At 42.4% G+C, this 17,100-nt stretch overlaps 1 protein-coding gene across 1 annotated transcript; it reads left to right on the top strand.

The window, feature by feature from the left end:
• The first annotated feature begins 316 nt into the window (after positions 1-316).
• tctn1 (tectonic family member 1) lies at positions 317-16,393 on the top strand. Its single transcript, XM_080000711.1, has 15 exons — positions 317-384; positions 547-644; positions 1,936-2,053; positions 4,107-4,240; positions 5,334-5,485; positions 9,729-9,828; positions 10,698-10,810; positions 10,986-11,006; positions 12,394-12,522; positions 12,778-12,843; positions 13,021-13,146; positions 13,773-13,862; positions 13,988-14,278; positions 14,602-14,742; positions 15,539-16,393. The coding sequence occupies exons 1-15, from the start codon at positions 359-361 to the stop codon at positions 15,683-15,685; spliced, it is 1,752 nt and encodes a 583-aa protein (XP_079856837.1). The 5' UTR covers positions 317-358; the 3' UTR covers positions 15,686-16,393.
• Positions 16,394-17,100: the final 707 nt, after the last annotated feature.

Genomic DNA, 17,100 nt, shown 5'->3' with positions numbered 1-17,100 from the left:
CAGTCTCATGTTGAGCTGACACTATCATTTAGGTCTAGGTAAGCGCAATTCAAACAATGACAATTTATATATATATACACATACACACACTAACGAAATATAAACTATATGTATAAATACATTTATTTATTTGATATGTTAAATTCTATTGAATTCATCATTGACATTTCACTGCATATATGTCTGAAAGTATGTATATATATGTGACGAATAAACCTGTTGAATCTAGTTTTTCTTATTTCGTGCCGCTTGTGACGCCACAGTCACGTGACAATCGTAATTCGACACCTTCTCCAACTGAAGCCGTGCGGTGCAACGAGCCTCCTGTACCTATCCGCCGCCATAGCAACAACAACAAATGGCGGCGTTCGCTACATTGATACAGTCAGTGTTTTTGCTATTCCCAAATGTTGTCGCTGTAAGCGACTTGAATTATACAACATACAGTTCGTTTATTGGGCTAGACGAAGAACAAAATATCACAGAAATAAACGCAGTATCCTTTAAACCTGAGTTTCCCAATACAACCTCAACACCCGAATCCAGTTCCCCGGAGTATCCAGGAACACATGCTTCGCCGACGGCTTCCCCGCCCTCCGAACCCCTGCCTCTCTCTGCGCGTCTGCCTTCTCCTCTCACCGATGGTAAGGTGTAGGGCAAAAAAAATACCACATAAAATTAAAACCATTTAAGTGTACACCTTGATTACGTTTTAATCCCTCAACTGCCAACACATAATGCATTCTGAGGAAATAATATGTTGGCGGCATCACCTACAACAGATTCCATTCGCAAAGAAGTCCTAATCCCACGAAGCTACACGAGATTTGACACGGAGGTTTAGCTAAACGACATTACCAGAGGGCCGACTCTCAAACCCAGAAATCTCGCGCGAAAACCAGGAAAGGACTACGTGAACATGGACTGTTGTGCTGCTTGACTTCTTCAGTTTCAGTCAGCTGGGCTCCCAATTGGTTCTCGGTTTTTTCCACGTGAGAATTCACAGACCGCGTCATCAGCCATTGTCTTGGTACCACCTCGCACTCCAGGATATTGGGTCGTAAATCTTGAACATTAACGTTTAACGTTTAATATTTGCAATCGGTGCCACCAGGACTGACTTCCGAGTAGATCGGGGAAGTAAAAAGCACTCGTAACATACCTCACACCACAGGATAACCCGGCGAGATAAAATTTAGAAACATAAAATAAATCGGGATGTGGCTCGCGATTGTCCAAAGGGAATAGGAAATAATTACTTAAAAAGTTTGGCCCCGGAACTTTGTAGAATGCCAACAATGTTCCAGAGAAGGCAGCCTCCAATATGTTGTGTAGAAATATACATTATATTGTAACCTTCCAACCACTGGTTTCCGTGGTTTTCATCTTCATTTGGGGTTTACCGTACTTTATTAATTGATTGGAAGTGGAAGAATAATCTTTAATCATCACATAAGACGCCACACTACAACACATGCATACAAACATGCTTTGAATTGTGGCTGGTGAAATATGGCCTCTGTATTTGACCCATTCCGGCTTGTCCTTCCTCTGGGGGGGGCAGCCAGGAGCAGTGGGCAGAATTCAATGACGTGCACCTGGTTCCATATGTCCATCACTGGTCAGATGATGATGTGTGCATGTTTTTGGTGAGGGTCCTTACTGATATTAGATGGAGAAAACCCCATGTAAGCACGGGGAGAATTTGCAAACTCCACATAGAAAAGCTCCTAATTGGGAGATAACCTGCCGGGGCACGGTGCCAACGGTGCCCCGGCGGGAATGGAACCCAAGACGTTCTTGCTGTGGGGCAGCAGTGCAATGCACTGTGCCAACGTGCCAGTGCATTGCATTTTTCATTTTCATTTTCATTTTTTTTCATTTTTTCATTTGTTTTACTTGATGTGCATATAAAACTTCATATTTTCTTGCCAGTATCCAGGATATGCCCATGTGACGAACAGAGGAATTCCTGCGACATCAACTGCTGTTGTGACAATGATTGCAAAGAGGAAGTGGCTCTTTTCACCAATTGTTCAGTAGATAGTGTCAGGTAAGTTACCCAATACCCTTTTTTTATTTACCCGGATGGCTGATCTATGCGGCATGAACGAATGTGTTGGCGGGAAATTGAATTAAGTTAGGGTTAGGGTCAGGGTAAAAAACCGTTGCGATAAATTCAAATGTGTATGGCAAGCCGTTTTAACATTTAATCCATAGGACAAAAAATTGTAACATTTTAAATTAAACTGTCAACAAGCTGTTCTGTTGAATAATTTTTCAAATAAAAGAAAGAGTAAAAAATGTTACTAGTAACAGCGAGAAAAGGCACTAGTCACTAATGAATAAGTACTAGTACTCAATTAATTGTGACCAGTAAACTTGAAATGGTTACTAGTAACAATCAGAATAAATACTAATTGGAGGCAAATATTTGATATCTGAAACACAAAGCTTCAATGAGAAGGTTTTCCAATTGTTACCGGTGACATTGCAATAGCTACTAGTAACAGTTAGATTTATTACTAGTAACTTATAAATAAGTACTAGTACCCAATACATTTAGACTAGTAAAACTAGAAGTTTACGAGTCAACTACAAGGTTAATAGTAACTGTTGGAATGGCAACTAGTTATTAAAACATATGTACTAGTAACTTTTTGAAAAGATTGTCCGATAGATTAAATGTGATGATTAAAATGGCCTGCCATAAATATGGCAATTTAGTAATTGTGAGCAAAGGATCATGGTTCTGTAATTAGATATAAACTTTTAATTGTCATTATTTGAATTGCGCTTACCTAGACCTAAATGATATTGTCAGCTCAACATAAGACTGTGGGGTGCTATTTATGTCTTACAAAGGGTGCCACTGAAGATTCTACTGTTGACACTACTTCAGAAAACATTTAAATGGGTCATTCTCATTATACCACAATAAAACATGTCCCAAATCAATTGATACAAATAGATAACTGTGGTGTGGTTTGAGCAGCTACACTTGTCTTAGGTCTAGGTGATTGGGCCCAGGGTCAGTGTGGCTGTATACCTGATGCTCGTTAGAGTTATCAATGAGAAACAAGTAAAACCCCCATCCCTCCAAGCACACAGCAGAGGAGCCCTTGTCAGGACATGCTGTCCATCTGCTCTGGGGCTTGTTCCACCTAGCCCACTCGCTACAATAAACTTGTGTGTCTTCTACCCCATCATCTGTGTCTCTGTGCCGGAGAGCCCTGAAAACAACACTCAAGTGTGGCAGTTGCAGGCGCAACTGCCACAATAACATTGAAAGTACACAACACCTACTATATGGCCCACTTGGTTGTTTTTAACTATGATATTATTTTAGTGTTTTTTTCTGTGCTTGCTGATCAAAATTTTAATTACCCTCACACGTCCAGGCAAAAACACACTGTTTCAGTAATGTACCCTTACATTACTGTAAAAATGTAGTATCTCATATTTTTGAAATCATATATTTTAAGCATGACAATACTAAGTTGTGAGAGAATGTAGTGGTGGAGTATACATTTTTGGACATTGTATGTTCCGCCATTTTACGCTAAGTTAAGAAAGCGCATTCAGTGCCGTAACAGCCATCGTTAATTGCCTAAAAGCACCGAAAAATACCAAACTTATGTCATTGTGTATTGAAATTAATATTTTCACATTATCTTTGAGTACGTATATCAATTAATTTGGGACATGTATTATGGTTGTTTCATGAGAAACCCAAATAGTCTTAGAAAGTCCAAATGGAATACTTAGCAGCTTTCTTGAACAAGGCCTTTCTCATCGGTGTTGTTTTTGGCCAATAAGAGGAGTGAAAATATTCTGACAATATGTTAAAAAAACTGGTTGGGCAGTAGCATTACTCGTTAGCAACATAATGCTAAAATTGCGATTTGCATAGGAAGTTATGCTGGTCAGCCATAAGAGACGTTGACGGCAGAACGGCTTGTTGCATACAGTATGTGTGTAGTGTGCAACCAGTGTTTTGTATTCAGTGTTTGTTTTTTTCTAGACTGTGTTGGAAGTCTTGTCGTAACGATAAAATATAATCCAGTGTGCTGTGTTGCAAATACTTCTTCCTCTCTCTTTTGCAGTGGAAATAAGCAGCTGTGCAGCCAGCTTGTGGTGCACTATTATTTGGACCGCACTGTAGATGGCCTCTCAGAGCTGCACACTTCTTTCCAGATAAATCCAAAAAATGACATATTCTGCATTCAGTCACAGAACTGTAAGTCCTTACAAGTAAAAATCCTTGTAAATCCTAGTGTCTGAGCAGCTAGGCACGCGAAAATAAACTATATTAGGTCAAATACGTAAATGTTTAATACCGAGCCACTCTTGATGGATTCATTTGGATACAAAGTTGTTGTTTTTTGACTAATTTATACTCCATCGCTGAGCTACCAATAAACAATTCCCGCAATTTTATGCTGCAATATTATGTCATTTCTTTGCAAGCATTATATTACATTTTTTTTTAAACATTCATTTTCACATGTCACTGTTGAAGGGGGATTTACTGGAGGGTATTTGTGATAAATTGGCAGCCCACCTACTCATAGCTGAATGATGAACCAATTCATCCAAGTATTCTAATGATTTTTTTTTCTGGGTAATGACACACGTCTATAGCCTCGTCCACATTATGTGATTTATTTCAATTGTGAACAACAAGGAAAAGATGAAGCAGCGCACATTTAACCACTGACATTTGAAGCTTTTATGTCTGCGCACACACACAATAACTGATTTTTTCCAGCAATCGCAAGGATGTATCTTCCCGCGAGAGGCAAAATATCTCCCAATATTTTGACATCAGAACAAACATGGATGCCATACAGCTCGCTATTGTGGTTGTTTGTGCACTGAACTGCAGCGTTGACATTATACACTAATCAGAGGACCTCATGAGTCTGCCACTATTCAACAAGTTACTCCTCCATTTCAGAAGTCCACACTTGCCCACATTGTTTGACTTTGCCATCGTGCAGGCACACAATGTCATTGGCCGTTGAAAATTGCTGTTTTGAGGCTTTGACGCACATACACCAAAGGATTTTGGAAAGACTATCCCCGATAAAATCAAAAATGTTTGATTGAGTCGCGACCTGGCTCATTGGGATCGTACTGAGACAGATTTGAGTCTTTTACGCACGCGCACACACTTATTGATGACAGCTACGATTCTCCCTCGTTGCCAAATCAGCCTTGAAAACCATGTAGTGTGGCCCTAGCCTAACATAGTATCACACTGATCTTACAAAATTTGTGACTTGTGACAAAAGACAGATGCTATCTAATTTCTGTGTGCTTCTGTCCAGGCGTCGACAGTTTCACTTATCGATCGCCTGCTGTTCCAACAAGCAGAAACTTTGACTCCCTCTTTAAGCGGTTTGTGGACTTCCCGTACAGGGTGACACAGAACAGTGCTCCATTACCCACAGTTGAGGTCCTGAACTCCTCTGGATATCAGGTATTTTCAAATGTTTTATCTGGAGAACTTGATGGTCAATGTTGGTTGATGTTTAATTATGATGAGATAACACTTTATTCATCCCTGGAGGGAAATTCAGGAGATACAAGAGATACAAATTAAAATGAGATTAGAAATAACACATGTGTAAACTATCTATGTACACAGTTAACTAGTGAGCACAATATGGGCAAGTAGCAGTTAGTATAATAAAAGTAAAAACGAATACTGTTATAAGTGTCATACAGTAGTAACAGCAATTAAAATTAAAATTGTGGCACGGTGGCGCAGTGCATTGCACTGCTGCCTCACAGCAAGAAGGTCCTGGGTTCGATTCCCGCCTGGGGCGCTGTTGGCACCGTGCTCCGGCGGGTTATCTCCCAAATAGGAGCCTTTCTGTGTGGAGTTTGCATGTTCTCCCCGTGCTCACATGGGGTTTCCTCCACCTCACGTCAGTAAGGATCCCCACCAAAAACATGCACCCATCATTGTCTGACCAGCAATGGACATTTATCACCTGGTCCCCGGGCGCGTCCACGTAGCCAGAATGGGTCAAAAGCAGAGAATCCATTTCACCGGCCACCATCAAAGCATGTGCATGTGTGTGTGTGTGTGTGTGTGTGTGTGTGTGCAAGCATGTGTTATAGTGTGGTGTGTTGCGTGATGAATAAAGAGTGTTTCTGTGAAGAGTGTTTCTAAAAGTGGCATACACAAGGTTCTTACCAGGTCCTAGAGATGCTTCAAGTGCTTGAATTTCGTCCATGGAAAGTAATGGAATACCTTGAAAATAGTCCCCTTTTGTGCTGAAGTACTTAAAAAGTCCAAAAAAATTAGATCATTGAAAACCTGTGATTTACCTTGTTATTCACATCATAATGTAAATTAAAAAAAAAAATCCAGAATCACTGTTACGGCATAGATGATGCTAGGGAAAGGTAAATTTAATCCAGCGTGGTTAGAAATAGATTTATAGACACAGTATAATACTAGATGAAAATGAGATGAATAATAGATTTTATATATATATATATATATATATATATATATATATATATATATATATATATATATATAACATGTATGCTAATATATGTATGTGCTGGAGGCCTGACCGCTAACAGGGTTAGTGGACCACAAGCCACTTACCTTTGCTATTGCTAAGGTGGCCGAGCCGTGGTCTGCCCGTCAATAGCACCAGCTCTCTTTTGTCTTGGAATTCACCATCAACATACAACCTGGGGCAGGTAAACACAACCTCATCGCTGACTGCCATTCCCTGTTCCGTCCATTTGGGACTCGACTACACCCGCATGTTGTCTGGCAACTGCTCGCTTTCTTCAGCCAGCAGCTCCACCCCAAACAGTGCAAGTACAGAACCTCTGACAGGGAGCATCTCCGCCTCTAAATCACCGTTCAACACTTCCACTCCCTGCTGGAGGCCCGACCATTCACAGGGTTAGTGGACCACAAGCCACTAACTTTGGCTATGGCTATAGCCGTGGTCTGCCCGTCAACAACACCAGCTCTCCTTCATCTTTGAGTTTACCGCCAACATACAACATGGGGCGGGTAAACACAACCTCATCGCCGACTGCCTCTCCCTGGCCCGGCCATTAAAGCTTACAGGACAGCGTCCACGGGACTACAGTTGGAGGATGTCACTTTCGACGACGCTTGCACCATGTTCCTGTGCGACATTGCCACTGGCCAAATGCGGCCCGTCGTGCCCGACAGGTGGAGGTGGCAGGTTTTTGTCGTTGTGCACAGCCTCTCACACCCAGGCAGGAAGTCATCTCAGCGGCTGGTGGCAGCCAAGTTAATCTGGCACAGGCTCAAAAAGGACATGCAAGACCCGGCTGACACCTGTATGGTGTGTTAACGTGCAAAAGTGCACACCGCCAAGGCTCCCCTGGCGGCATTCTCAGTGCCCGAAAGGATATTCAACCACGTTAGCGTGGACTTGGTGGGGCCTCTGCCTCCCTTCCACGGCTTCACATACCTCCTCGCCATGGTGGACAGAACCACGCGATGGCCGGAAGATGCCCCGTTGTCGTCGACAACATTCACCGATGTGGCTGGGGTGTTCATCGGCACTTGGGTCACCTGGTTGGGCATCCTTTCAGATGTTTCCTCTGACCGAACTCTGGACCATGTCGCGGGTAGCCTTGGGGTGAAGCTCCACCGCACCACTGCGTATCACCCGCAGGTAACGGGCTGTTGAGTGGTTCCGTTGCTCAATGAAGGCCGCTCTCCGAGCAAGCCTTAAGGACAGCAGTTGGGTCGACTGGCTCCCGTGGCTCATGCTTGGTTTCAGGACCACCCTCCCTCAAGGACGACCTTCAGTCCTCATCCACCAAGCTGGATTACGGCCAACCGCTGTGAGATCCCACGGATTTCGTCCCAACGCCATGCCCCTTTGGTCTGTAACCCGACAGTGAGCCACACTCCTGGACAATGCCAGAGCTTTCGCACCGGTCCCACATCGCAGCATTGTCACCCACAGGCTCACATCCCACCCAGCTTGCAGTCGTTGGGGTACGTGCCAGAACGCCCACTGTGGACACCTTCAACCTCCATAGGGTGGCCCATTTGACCGAACTCTGGACCATGTCGCGGGTAGCCTTGGGGTGAAGCTCCACCGCACCACTGCGTATCACCCGCAGGTAACGGGCTGTTGAGTGGTTCCGTTGCTCAATGAAGGCCGCTCTCCGAGCAAGCCTTAAGGACAGCAGTTGGGTCGACTGGCTCCCGTGGCTCATGCTTGGTTTCAGGACCACCCTCCCTCAAGGACGACCTTCAGTCCTCATCCACCAAGCTGGATTACGGCCAACCGCTGTGAGATCCCACGGATTTCGTCCCAACGCCATGCCCCTTTGGTCTGTAACCCGACAGTGAGCCACACTCCTGGACAATGCCAGAGCTTTCGCACCGGTCCCACATCGCAGCATTGTCACCCACAGGCTCACATCCCACCCAGCTTGCAGTCGTTGGGGTACGTGCCAGAACGCCCACTGTGGACACCTTCAACCTCCATAGGGTGGCCCATTTCCTGGAAATTTTGTCCTGGAAACCTTTGTGGTGGAGGTCAGAGGTAAGCGGCCACACAATACTGTGGACTGCCTCAAGCCTGCCAACCTGGATCTGGACCTACCAGTTGGACTGGCCCAGCCCCTGCAACAGCTCCCCTACCTTCCCCCCACTCCTCCCCAAAGCCCCTAAAGACCCTCCGGTGGAACCCCCGGCCTAAGCTCTAGTGCTTTGGAGCCGTTCCTGTTGATTATCCGAGCCCTGCCAGCATTACCAGTTCTGGTGAATTCTGGGGGGGGAGGTCTGTTGCGGTCACTACACATGGACAAATTCACCACAACCTATTGTGTAGTGTCGTATCCAACACAGACTGTCAGGTTGCATTTCACTGGCTGAAGACTTATCAATGCGCCAAATGGGACGCGCGCCCTTAAAGAGCGCAGCGTAGTGCTCCCTGGACTGTGAGGTTTCTCTGTCAGCTGAATTTGTGGCAGTGTATGTTTGGAGCAGGTAAATAAAGAACAGGTGCTCTTACGTGTGAGGTCTCCGATCTATTCTTTCCAGAAACTCCTAAAATGTTTTAATTAATAAAGATCACATTTAATTTTTTTTAAAGTTAATAAGTAGTTATATTATAACTACTACTACTAGTAGTTATATTATAACTATATTTTTTTTCTCGTGAGGTCCTTGAAAATTGAAAAAATTGTGCTTAAAATGGCACTTGAAAGTCCCTGAATTTTATTTTGCAAAGCCAGGATGAACCCTGCATACAGTAATATCAGTAATAGCAGGAAAAGTGGCAAAGAGTGCCATACAATAATAATAGCGGTCCATAAAAGGGTGATGGATCCAGTGATCCAATACAACAGCAATCCTGATAAGTAGTGATAGTCTAAATATTTATATACCAAGGTGCTAATATAGTATCTCTGTGCAGTATAGTCCAAGTTTACAGAAGTATTTACAGCAAAGTGCTATACATGTAATTTCACAGTATGTAGCAGTGCTGGGATTGCTTTCATTAACCCAGTGCTTTGAGGCTGGCACAAAACCTTGCAGAGGCACTGAAGCCCGGTGCGAATTGTAGCATAGTGTTGAGTAGTTGAGTATATGCCAGTAAACATGCTTGAAAATCGGTCAGGGGGTGGCTACTTGGACCCTGTATGTCTCCTTGTGACTATTAATGTTTTATGATTTCTCTGTTTTGTTTCAGTATGGGGACGTTGTGGACACTTCAGGAGAAGACGGGACAAGGGGCATCATGAGCTTGCCCGCTGCTGTCAATGCACAGTGTTTTGACGCGAGTCCTGCAAGTAGGTGCCGCAGTTTGACTTCCCTTGCTTTGTCCAAGCACCTAATAAGATGGGTTTCTCGGTTTTTTTTTAAGTATGCAATTATGTCAAAAAATCCTCTGCAATCTTGCATTCTGTTTTTATCCCCACGTCTATAAGGCTTACGACACAAGTGACAAATCTCAAACGACCTGTGATGGAACAAATGAAAACAAATTCATCTTACGCGGCAACCAATACTGAATTGGAAACGTTGCATGCTGTAGTCACTGTTAGATACTGTATAAGCTGTCCACTGCAGTCCAATGAGCACCAAAACACCAGACTTTATGAACTTAGAAAATTTGCTGAGGTTTATTTTGTTCAATTTTTTTATCCTCTATCATTTTATTTATTTATTTATTAACATTGTATTTATAGTTTTTTTTTTCACAAATATACACATGATTCACTGATAGATTTTGAAGATATTATTCAACCCAACCCCCCTCCACCCACCCATTCCCTCTTAGTGGTTAATGTCTAAAAGTTAAATAAAAACACAAAAATGTATACAAAAATATATAAAAGGGCATTATAATAGGACGGTCTAAAAACAAACCAAAAAAGTAAAACGCCCGAAATATATATGGAAATTATATATATATATATATATACAGTGTGTGTGTGTGTGTGTGTGTGTGTGTGTGTGTGTGTGTGTGTGTGTGTGTGTGTGTGTGTGTGTGTGTGTGTGTGTGTGTGTGTGTGTGTATATATATATATATAGACACATACATAAAATAATAATAATAAAAAATAATAATAGTATATTAACTGAGCATTAGAAAATGAATAAAGATGTTATTTGAATTAAATTGCAGCTACTTGTTTGGGTGTGAAATTTTCCTCAGTATTCTTAAAGCAGCAGACCAGCCGCTGCTCCCGCCATCTGCGAGTCGACAGGGACTGTAGCGCTTTGAAGGCCCTCAGTATGTATGCCTACACTGGCATTCAGCTGCTTTCTGTGAGTACTTTCAAAAAGGAAATCACGCAAGGAGAAACACAGGTTGCATGTGTTAGTTGGGAATCTGGAAAGTAACAATTTGAAACTTAATTTTCTTCAACTGCACATATACAAAAAAAAAATGTACATTGTTTTAAAGACGTCATCTTACACTCAATTTCTTTCTTTTGAACAGGGAAAGGATAAAGATGCGAAAGTAAGTAGATTGAACTTTATGCGTACTTCATTTGACTGTTGGAGTTAGCCCAGTGATGAAAATCTATTGATATAAAAGTACTATTATTTCGGTTTTGGAAGTGGCAATGGCTATTCGTTAATACAGGTAATACTCACTTAACAACCGAGTTCCATTCCTAGGACCAGGTCATTAAGCGAATTGGTCGATAAGTAAGGTCCCGTGTCATTTTAGCTTAAGGGGGCGTGGAGATTGCGAATGCTGGTGTAGTGAATACTGACTGACTAGGCGAACAAGACTGAGACGGAGACTGAGAACAGTGATAAGATAAGATTTATACAGTGTCTATAGTATATATAGTGTATAAAGGATGATGCGCGATGAAATGCTTGACGCTGAGACGTAGCGCGCACGCCGCGGTGTTGTACGCAGCGCACAATACCGACTGGTCAGAGAGCTGGTCGTAAGTCTGAATAGTCGTTAAACAGGTAGGCCGTTAAGTGAGGAGTACCTGTATAGTATTTCCTTTTACTTCCAAATGCCCATCAAGAGATTCATTGCAAGGTTTTTTGTATAAATAGTGTTATTATATAAATATTTCCATTTTCTACTTAGCAGGGCCATTAGTAGAATTCTGATATTTTTTCTCTTTCACTGTATTTTGGCTGGGCTCCAAGTACTGTATGGGTGCATAAGCTTATTCGGCTAGATTTGAGAGATTTAGAAACTAGAAATTTAGAAAGGCTAGATTTAAAAACCCAATGTGGTGTGGTCTGAGCAATCAAACCTGCCCTGGATCTAGGTAATTGGTTTATCCAGGATCAGAGTGGCTCCATACCTGTTGCTCGTTGGTTGGTCTAACAAGCAGCAGGTAAAACCTCCATCCACACACACACTCAGGAGAGGAGCCCTTGTCATGACACGTCTAGCTGCTCCTGGGCTTAATTCCAACTGGCCCACTCTCTACAATAAACTGGTCTCTACACCCCCATCTTCTGTGTCTCTGTGCCGGAGGTCCCTGAAATGCCACCTGGATCGCAGGTGGTAGGCGAAACAGCCACACCCAATATTTGTGCTTTGCTGATACCGTATTTGATTCGGCTCCACCCATACTTCACGTGCTTGTTCCAGCAATGTTACTACTTCCATTAACAACACAGCCATACCGGCATTTTCCCAGAAATGTTACGAGGTCTTGAGGTGGAAAATTGTCTGAACATATTTCCCGGAATAGCGATCCCTGCTCCCGTTCACACATGACCCCATGCAGGAATGGTTCCGTCACATTGGTGGGTTCAGCCCATGTTAATTGAACTCAATATGGGGAACTCCAGGTGTTAAAATTTAACAAGCAGATGTGACCTGTAACCACCTGAATTGTATTTGAACTAAATGTGCCTTGTTGGAGATTGTTCCAGTGGAAGTGACGTCCATCATACTGAAGTCTTTGGAGGGCACTGAGAGTCGGCTTTACATGAGTGAGAATGTGGAGCCCGTTCTAGTGAGCCAGTCTGTCTGTTTGAATGCAGTCCTTCAGGTAAGTGAGCTGTCCAATTAGAAAGTGTCATTAAGTCTTGCATATTTTCTCAATATATACTGACACCAACATATATTTCAAATGATTATATTCATGAATTTAAAAATGTGTGTGTGCGTGCATTCAATATATATATATGTGTGTGTGTGTGTGTGTGTGTGTGTGTGTGTGTGTGTGTGTGTGTGTGTGTGTGTGTGTGTGTGTGTGTGTGTGTGTGTGTGTGTGTGTGTGTGTGTGTGTGTCTATCTATCAAAGCGCCTTCTGATGCACTCACTTGGACACATCATCAGTGTTGTTTCCTGGAGTCATTGGGTGTTTCAGGTCTCACAACAGACACCTGTGTCCAAGTGGCCACTACACATATATATATATATATATATATATATATATATATATATATATATAATTATTATTTTTTCTTAAGTATATATTTAAAAAATACATATATTTTTTTTATATAATATTTTCACATATTCATTGCACGTTTTTTTCACCAAGGTTGCTTTTACCGTGAAATACAACCAGGCTGGCGAGATTGTAAATGTGACTACAGATCTGATCCTTGGACCCATCAGAGGAGACGTGCGGCTCTTGGAACAGCAGTTTCATCTTATGTTTGTCCAGGTTCTGTGCCAAAGCCTTCATGCAGCTATAGACAGCAGTTTTGCAAAACAAACGGCAAACATTCCACACAGGTCTGAGTCAAAGTTGCTTTTTGAGTTGGAATGCATCTGGAGCATCCTAAGAAGTGCAATCCTGTGCCATTGTTAAGGGATGGGGTCACTATTTTTCAACCCAGGCCTTTTTAAAGCATTGGTTACCACTATTTATCACTGTTCATAGCACAACCTCAATGAACTTCCACTCTTGAGATACTTACCGCTCTGGTGCAACTTCTAACCGCTTAAATGCAGTTAGTAAATGAGGCAGACGTTTAAGCCTTGGAATAGGTTAACTCACCGTGTTAAATCTCCTTTTTGTTTTACTGACTTCCATGAATCGGCATTATTGGTTTCATCCACGCATAGGTGTAAGAAACAGGAAGTTGCACCACTTCCAACTGGCAGCCTGCTATAGACAACATTATGCTACATGTACCGTGGCAATTGCAAAAAGTCGTGTTCCGTAGAAATGTATGTGTTGTTTTGTTGTTGTTTTTTTCAACATGTTTGTTCATAACAAGTCAGTCAAGTTAATGGAAAATTTATTTTTCTGGCAATGTAAGCTTAGTAACCTCTTCTTGTAAACAGGAGGACAGCAAAGAGATGACTTCCAAACACAGCGGTAATCCAGGTTATCTCACAGGCCTCCCCATTGTGTCTGGAACAAGGACAGCAGAATATCCTTTTTACTTTTAGGGGAAAAAAATTACTAAGCGTTGAACTGAGAAAACAACTATTCGTGCTATAATCACTATGAGACTTTGTACGTCCGTCGTGGCAAATCCTTCACAGTTGTCTTTACAGGAATCGTTCAGAGCATCCATCCCATGGCCACACTGACCATACTCCAAAGCACCCAGGACCAGGACTGTCTGCAGGGGACCCATCGGCACTCCCCTGTGTTGTTTGGTGTGGAGATGATGTCCGGCTGCGCGTTAAGAGTGGAGGAGAGTGCCAACTGCTCCCTGGTTTCACAGGTGGTTCTTGACATCCTGAGGGGCTCGAGAACTTACCAGTATGTTGCTGCCTTTGGAACAAGCCCTTTAAATGACCCACTTGACTGGGTGCCTATCAGGAAAGTCTCCAAGCCTGCGGTGAGCACAGTTTTTTTTTTTTTTTTTTTTTTTGGGGGGGGGGGGGTTAGGGCCTTTTTAATACTCTGCACATGTGACGCTTTCTGCCAGAAAAAGGGACTCCTCAACATGAATGAATGAATTGTTTTTAAGACGATATGACGATTACCAAGGGAATGCATGAGCAAACCATGATGGACATTGAATCCCTGTTCAGGGAAATCACAGGTTTGCGATATCTGTTGTTCCTCCAGAAGGGGACAAGGGAAACTGGAAACTTATGGTCATCAATCATATACTATGTGCTTCTAGGATCCAACTGTATTTTCTTTTTCGTAATTCAGGCTGCGCAGGACGCTCAGAGTTGCAGCATCCCGCTGTCTCTTCATTTGGAAATTGAATGGACCAAATACGGATCCCAAGAAAATCCCCAAGCCCAGATTATGAGCGTGAAAGAAGTTCTACACACCAACACCAGCAACCTGGTAAGAATTTTGTTTTCTGGTGAATTACTTTTTTTTTAGGTTAGAAATGATTTAGCCACTTACTTTTAACCCCCTAAAATATGGGGAACTATGCATAAAAAAGGGCCTATAAATCCCAAACTGTTTACCCAACACGGATGTTAATACTCTCAAGTTAGAGCTTAAGAGTCTAATTGTAATATTGTCTTGTTTTAAATCCATTGTGATGTAGAGTATAGAGCCAAAACAACCAAAAATATCTCACTATCTAATGAGGAACATCAACTGAGATTACAGTGGTACCTCGATTTACGACTGCATCTATTTACGACTAATCCAAGATACGAGTAGCGATAGTGGCGAAAATTTGTATCGACATTTGTATTGGCACGTCGGCGGCCAGTCAGTCAGCAGTCAGTCAGCAGTCAGCGGGCTACCTACATCGTGTGTGCACGTAGTTCGTGGCTTATCGATATTTTTTTCATATTTACTGTGTTTGTGCTGTGTATTTTGTTTATTTTCACCCTTCATGATTTCATAATTTATATGGGAAAAATTGCTTCGACATACGACTGTTTTAACATACGACCGTTCTTATAGAACGAATTACAGTCCTTAGTCGAGGTACCACTGTATTATTATTATTATTTTTCTTTTTTTACTCGATTGCAGGGTATTTTTTCCAATTTAAAACAATATTTGACACAATATATAGTGTCTACATAGAGATGAGTACATGCAATGTATGTACACATCTGTGTGTGGGGCTAATTTTCTTTCTTAAGGTCAATGTGTTGATCTACTCTGTTCCCCCAAGGCCTCACTCTCTGGAGGCAGCGGTGTCATCGCCGTCACAAGCTCGGTGGCCTTCGTACCTATATCGGCGCCCGCTGCTCCCGGTGTCCGGGCTTCACCGAGCATCGACGTCAAACTGCCCTTTGACTTCTTCTTTCCTTTTGTGTGATGAAAGCCACAATTGCTCCAAAGACACTTAATGTCATCAAATACTTCACGTCATCAAAACCATAGTTCGCATTACAGGGTGGATCTGACCCCCTAATCAAGACTTGGACCCCCCTTAAATAGGTAAAAACAACAGGTCAGGCGGTCAAACATTTATATATCCTTCTTACCTGTAATGGTAAACATTGCTATATATTTCCCATATTTGTGCCTGGAAGAATCTTGCAATACGACACCCCTAAAGTGGATCATAAGATTACATTGAGCATCACAATCCATGGTGGATCCAGGCAAGCTGGAGCAGCTCCACAGCGGAGGGATCAGAGCAATCCTTTTTCCAAACAAAGTAAATAAAAACTGTTTTTATTGTAGATGTATGTATTTTACTCCCTTTAGGAATTGAATGAAACAAAGAAAAGCCCTGTGTGTGTGTGTGTGTGTGTGTGTGTGTGTGTGTGTGTGTGTGTGTGTGTGTGTGTGTGTGTGTGTGTGTGTGTGTGTGTGTGTGTGTGTGTGTGAAAAATGTATTTTTTTGTGATGGAATGATTGGACCACGTACTACTTTGTCACAAAAAACATTAATAAATGTTGGTTCTTTTATGAATTTATTCTGGGTCTCCTGAAAATGTTTTCAAATCTGGGTCAAAAATATAAATACAGCAACTTAAATTATAGATTTTGGTGATGTAGAAAGTTTGCTTTGTGGCATGGCCTCTTAACTTCTTGTGAGTGATTATGATTGACTACAGCTGGTGACTTCTCTGAGCCCATTTATATAGGGCTTGTTTGAGACACTCATACTCATAGAGATCCTTAGACTTAGGAAAGTCTAAGGATCTCAGCACAGATATGAAAAAGCGGAGCATTGACCTGAAGGTAGGTCAAGTCAGGTAAGTCCTTTGGAGCCATTTCAAAGCAGCTATAGGTCCCAAGATCAACTGTGCAAACATTTGTAAGTATAAGGTACATAGTATCGTTGTCATTGCCATGACCAGGAAGAAAAAACTATTTATTACATGCTGCTGAGAAAGTTGGTCAGGATGGTCAAGAACCACCAAAAAGCAGGTCTGCAATTAATAGAAGCTGATGGAAAACAGGTGTGTCCACAGTCAAGTGGACACTCTTATGTAAACCAAGAGAGGCTGCCGTGTAAGAAGGAAGCCCTTGCTCCAGAAGCTACACCTTAAGGCTCGATTGAGTTCGCTGCTGATCACATGGACAGAGGAAAGGTATGTGGCCAGATGAAACAAATTTAGCTATTTGGCCACAATGACAAGGAGAGACGGTGAGGCCTTTAACCCCCAAGAACACCATACCTACTGCAAGCATGGTGGTGGTAGTATTACACTCTGGGCTTGTTTTGCTGCCAGTGAAACTGGTGTTTTACAGAAAGTAAATGGCATAATGGAGGATTAC

Source organism: Zeus faber (genome assembly GCF_960531495.2).
Source record: "Zeus faber genome assembly, chromosome: 5".
NCBI lineage: Eukaryota > Metazoa > Chordata > Actinopteri > Zeiformes > Zeidae > Zeus > Zeus faber.
The sequence above is the reverse complement of the archived record's forward strand: the minus strand, read 5'-3'. Positions and strand labels throughout refer to the sequence as shown.

Excerpts from the sequence above, each read along its gene's own strand:
- tctn1 (XM_080000711.1), top strand. The coding sequence starts at position 359 with ATGGCGGCGTTCGCTACATTGATACA. Across the intron at positions 10,811-10,985 it reads CTGGCATTCAGCTGCTTTCT|GGAAAGGATAAAGATGCGAA; the intron begins GTGAGTACTTTC and ends TCTTTTGAACAG. Across the intron at positions 14,279-14,601 it reads GGAAAGTCTCCAAGCCTGCG|GCTGCGCAGGACGCTCAGAG; the intron begins GTGAGCACAGTT and ends TTCGTAATTCAG.